Below are 6000 nucleotides of genomic sequence, written 5' to 3' on the forward strand. Positions count from 1 at the left end.
TGTGTGTGTGTGTGTGCGTGTGTGTGTGTGTGTGTGTGAACTTTCCCTGTTGGGCCAACAAACACAGAGTTTAACAGCGAGGGTCGACGTGTGACTAAGTGTTCTTGCTTTCCAACGCCCGTCTCGCTTTGATTTGAATTGTTTTGTCATTTTGTGTATTTATCTGTATTTTATTATCATTTTGTTTGACGTTTTGTGTATTTTGTTGTGATTTTGAGTGATTTTCTCTGATTTTGTGTGTTTTGTGCCATTTTGTTTATTTAATCAATCAATCAATCAATCAATCAATCAATCAATCAATCAATCTTTTATTTGTATAGCGCCAAATCATAACCAATGGTATCTCAAGATACAAAAATGTACAAGTGACAACATAACCCTAAAATGAAAGAAAAAGATACAAAACAATAATAAATTCAAATAAAATGACATAAAAACGTTAAAAAAATAACTTAAAAAATATCATAAAAATCTACAAAAATGACAACATGAACTTAACATGAAAGAAAAAACAACAAAACAATAATAAAGTCACATAAAATGAAAGAAAAATATTAAAAACAACTATAACATAACAAAAGTTCACAAAACGACAAGAAAAACTAAAAATGAAAAAAAAATATACAAAACCATGATAAATTAAAATAAAATGGTGTGTGTGTGTGTGTGTGTGTGTGACAAACACAATCACTTCTGGGGGGAAATTGACTCCAGCGACTCACTGGGTCAGGAGGTAACACATCAACGGGGGTTGCCATGGAGACACCCAATGACTCTGATGTTTCCCTAGTGTTAGCCGCCGCCCCTCATCACCATCATCCTCCTCCTCTTCCTCCTCTACTTCCTGGATGATGCCTCTTATCTTTCGGGTTCCTCACCTCATCGTCTCCGCCCCTCACCCCTCCCCTCCCTCAGCGTACGGCTCGCTCGCTCAAACAAACCAGATCAAGCGTGGATACATGCCCGTGGACAAACGTGCACGCACACACACACACACACACACAAAGTAACAAAATGTGAGGGGGCAGCAGAATCCCAACATGTTTGGGTTTAACAGCTAATACCCCTTAGATTAACCACCCCCGGTTACACACACACACACACACACACACACACTCAAGCACACACAGATTAACCTCCTACGGCTCACACATGCGCACACACACACACACCTTCAGGGTGTGTTGCTAACAGAAAAAAAACAACAAACAGAATGAGAGCACAGTCAGCCCTCAGTGACCGAGCTACTGTTCATGTGACTGAGTCACACGCACGCAAGCACGCACACGCACACGCACACGCACACACACAGTCCATGAATGAGCGTGTTTTTGTTGTCATTATGTGTATTTTTGGAAACATTTTGCATGTTTTTGTTGTAGTTTTGGTGTCATTTTGTTAAGTTTGTTGTAGTTTTGTGTGTTTTTAAACTGATTAGTGTGTTTCTAGAAACATTTAGTGAATTTGTTGAGACATTAAGCGTGTTTTTGTTGTCATTATGTGTATTTTTGGAAACATGTTTGGTTGTCGATTTCTATGTTTGTATTGTTATTTTCTGTATTTTCTCTCATTTCAAAAGTGAGGTTTTTGAGTCGTTCGTTGTTTTGTTGTTTAGTGTCTTTTTGGAAACATTTAGTGAGATTGTTGAGACCTGTGTTTTAGTTCGTCGTTTTGTGTGGTTTTGAGGTCATATTGGTAAGTTTAATGTAGTTTTGTGTATTTTTGGAAACATTTAGTCAGTTTTTGTTGCTATGTGGTGTATTCTCACTTAATTCTTATTTAAATCACTGCATTTTCACCTGTGAATATACATTAAAATGACATGAAAAACAAAAGAAAATCTATATCCTTTAGTGTACTTAAAAATAAAAGTCCATAATGATTTATCCGATAAAGATGCACAATCACACACACACACACACACACGTGTGCACGTGCACGGTGCAGCTTCATCTCAGCTGGAGGATTTGATCCCCCGTGGATTTCTTACAGGTCACATGATTCGATAACCTCTGCAGGATTCCCCTGGTTCAGTGTGTGTGTGTGTGTGTGTGTGTGTGTGTAAGGTCTCAGATTGAACAATGCTAACATCGTTATCCTGCTGGTAACTGGGAGTTATCATGTCTCGTCTCTCCTCTTCCTCATATGGCCACACCCACCCACTGAACCAGTCACTGATACTTGGAGGAATTATTTTAAGGGCCGCTCAGATCAAAGGCGCGCTGCCCAGGCTAGCCTCTTTAATCAGTCACGGCTAATAACGCTGAGCATGTGCTGATGGCCGTCGCCGTGGTGATAAAACGATAAAAGCAGCCGTGCGAGGACGCCCAGGCCACTTTCCACCTAACGCTGAGTTACCTCAGGTTACACTTGTGGTTTTATGGGCCCAGCCCGTCACACTCCTGCCTAATTAGCAGGCTGGCAGCCACTTAGAGGGCAGTAATTTAGAGGAGTGGGTTAGCCACGTTAGCTTCAAACACAGCACGACGTCATGGGTGGTTGGTTCTCTGTGCAGGTTGACTTTAACGTACTGTACGTGCACACATCCCTCTGTGTTCGTGGTGACGAATAGAAGCGCGCACGCTCCCAAACAACGCAGTAGAACAGTGGTGAAATGTTGCACAATTAGGAAACAGTGTAAAAAGTTCCGTACTGATACATCTACTCATGTAGAAGTACTGTTACTTGATTGAAATTGTACTCAAGTACAAGTACAAGTAAGTTATACATAAAATACTCAAGTACAAGTAAAAAGTAGCTCAATTAAATAGTAGTCAAAGTAAAAGTTACTTTTACCCTCCCATGTTTATTGTTGGTAATAAATCTAGTCACGGCTCCACTGTATACAGTAAACATCTCATGTAGAAAGTTATAAACAAGGCTAAGTAATGGTTGGGTGTAGAAATGTAACAATTACATCTTCTAAAACGTGCTTAAGTACAAGTAAAATGACTGATTCAGAATTCAGAAAAGTAAAAGTACTAATAAAAGCTACTCAATGACAGTAACATTCAAACCGATACTCGGTACCTGTGAATCATTATCAGTACTCAACGGTAATCATTTCACTACTTTGATGTTGTAATAAACAGTAAATAATAAAATCTCTAATAATTTACCACATTTATTTCCCCTTAATAATAATAACAATAATATCAACAAACTTTAACAAATATATATGAAACCAACATCTAACTCTTTGTATTGTAACAACACAGAAATCCCTTCGTCATGAAGACCCTGAACTACAACTACCTATAATGAACAAACTAAACAGCAGATCTATGTGACAGAGATCTATATTGCGAGTATTTCACTTGCATTTGTGCACAAATGTGAAAATGTTTGTGCAAACGGCAAAAATGAACTTATTTATAGAGTCTAAGGTAGTCAGCGTCTCTACGTTATCCATTTTTGGCAAAAAAACACCAAGTTTTGGTTTGTGCCAGAGGTCAGTTGGTTCTAATCCTGTTTCTCCTACTGCCTATAAGTGCTATGTTCTTGAATTCTGCTGTTGTAATTGTTGTAACTGAGTTTTTTTGCTTCTATGTGCTGAGGAGTTTTCTACTTTTCATCTAACACATACGGGGCGCCGCCCCACAGTTCTCCTGCTCCTGTCCTCCCGTGTTATATGTGATTGTTTTTTCACGTTTCTTGGATGGGATGAAACTGTAACATGTGCAATGACAAATACAGATAGACTGATTGATTGATTGATTGATTGATTGAAGCGTGTGTGGGAGGAGCCTGCTTTGTTTTGTTGTGTTCAGGTACTGCATGGGAAATAGACTACTCTTCCACTCCCTCACAGTCACAAGTTTGCATTTAGGTACCAAAACATGGAACCGTTAGATTTTACGTGACTCGGTCCCATTTAATAGCAAAGGAATTTGGTCGATACCTAAAAAAGGAGAGAATTTGATACCCATCCCTACATACAACAGTGTGGTCTCTCCAGTTAGTTGTGATGATCAATGACGAGAACATTAGAGCAACCTGCGTTAAGCGCTCATTATGTCCAACACTGTCACCACTGGCCAGTTGTGGAACTACATGAAAGTTTATCCGGTGTTTGATACGAACCATGTTTTTAAAGTAAAATAATTAATGATATGATCAATTTTTGGCCACAGAGCAAACATAGTGAACACAGCAAACACTTTCCCCACTGATGGTTCTTTAAGGAGCTGTGATTTGATTGGATGTTTTCAGAAAACAGCTTGACTCCTAATTAAGGCTCATGTTTGGAGTGGGTTTGAGAAGCACTCGGGGCTGTATCTGGTAGGATGGATTGATTGATCTGGGTGAGCGTGTGTGTGTGTGTGTGTATGTGTGTGTGTGTGTGGGAGATGAAAACAGGGCGGAGCGCAGACATTAATTCCAATCATTAAGAACGAGCATCGCCTGAGGCGGTGTCGACGCTCCCAAAAACCCAAACCTCAACAGCGACTCACCAGTTGTTGACTTGTAGGATGGTGAGACCCGTGTCCTGTGCCAGCTGCTTCTTCTGCTCCTCTGACGGGTACGGATGCTGTAAGACAAGGAGAAAAACACACAACGTCAACAAAAGGTTTCACTGTCTGTGTTTGGGAGAAACATGACGGATGTGCTTTTTAGTGAAAGACGAAGGTTAGCTACACATCACTACCATGGAGGCTAATGAGACGTGTGCTCATTGGAGCGTAGAGCTGGAATCTGGATGTACGCTGTGAGTGCACGTGAGAGCGTGCACACACACACCCCCACCCCTCCCCCCAATCATTAATGGAATATAAAATCTTGTAATTAATGGCAGCCAAAAAGCCGAGCCAATTAGAAAGTTAAGTGAAGTGAAGAAGCAGTGCTGGTAATTAGGAAGCCTCTTACACAAATATATCCCCCCCCCACTTTCACACACCCCTAACGCTGCATATGTAATCAGAGAGTTGGGAATATGGAACGTCAACCCAGTGGAATACAGACGAGAGAAAAGGACGCCACTGTGTACATTTTATTACTGAAACGTTGAATCGATTGCTTTGAGTTTCCATTGATTTGATTGGATCGTTGCTTAATCCAGTGGTTCTCAACCTTTTCAGCCCCGACCCCCAAAATATAGGTACCAGAGGAAAAATGGTGGAAAATGTGGTAAAATGGGATTTTATTGGTCAAAAACAGACATGGCATTTTAAAAACCACAGAGATTGGTTAAAAGGTTCAGAGTGGGCAAAACGGAGAGAAAAAGTGGTAAAAATGGTTTAAAGTGTAAATAATTGAACAATTAGCTTAAACTGGTAAATGATGGGCATGATAAATGGTGAATGTGGTTAAATTGCAATGAAATATGGTGAAAATAGGTTAAAAGTGACAATAATGGGTCAACATGTGACATTAGGTGGAAAAGTGGTGGAAAGGGTTTATAAGTGTTGAACATGTCTGGAAAGTGGAAAAAATGAGAAGAAAAGGTATAAAAATATGATGTAGAAGTATCAGAAATAGGAGTAATGTAGCAAAAATACATTAAAGGAGCAAAAATATGGCAAGAAATGTGATAAAAATTGATTCAAATATGGTGAGTTTGGTGTAGTTGCAGAAAAAAGGTAAAAGGGTTGAAATTGTTGAAAAAGTGCACTACTTCCTGTCCCACACGGGCTTATTTTTGGTGAATTTATGCGTTGTTATGCATTCAATGGAAATTGGGGGTTAGCTTTAGCTTTCCCTGCTACATGTAGCTACATGTAGCATCAATGATGTGATGTTGTACATGTAGAGAAACAGGAAGTGGATGGTAACCTCACACTGGGGTCACTCTGGTCCTAGATCTTTGGTTTCCTTGCTTTACCAACACACACACAGGCACAGTCTTTACGTCCCATGTGATGCTATAGTGCAGTAGAAGAAGAAGAGCACTCCTTGATAAACAATCAGACGTGTAAAATCAGAGCGGCGCCAGCGGTTTTCCCTCTTCTTCTTCTTCTTCATGTGTTAATAAAGGTTTTCTCGACACATAATGAGTGTGAT

General features: G+C 39.9%; 1 protein-coding gene across 2 annotated transcripts in view; it reads right to left on the bottom strand.

Annotated features, from left to right (window-relative positions):
* meis1b (Meis homeobox 1 b) overlaps positions 1-6000 on the bottom strand; it is a 114284-nt gene that overhangs the window by 24498 nt on the left and 83786 nt on the right. For both annotated transcript variants that reach the window (XM_028468410.1, XM_028468409.1), the window contains exon 9: positions 4455-4531. In XM_028468410.1, the coding sequence (XP_028324211.1) occupies positions 4455-4531 (77 nt within the window). The remainder of the gene's footprint in view (positions 1-4454; positions 4532-6000) is intronic.

Source organism: Gouania willdenowi, chromosome 15 (genome assembly GCF_900634775.1).
Source record: "Gouania willdenowi chromosome 15, fGouWil2.1, whole genome shotgun sequence".
Classification (NCBI taxonomy): Eukaryota; Metazoa; Chordata; class Actinopteri; order Blenniiformes; family Gobiesocidae; genus Gouania; species Gouania willdenowi.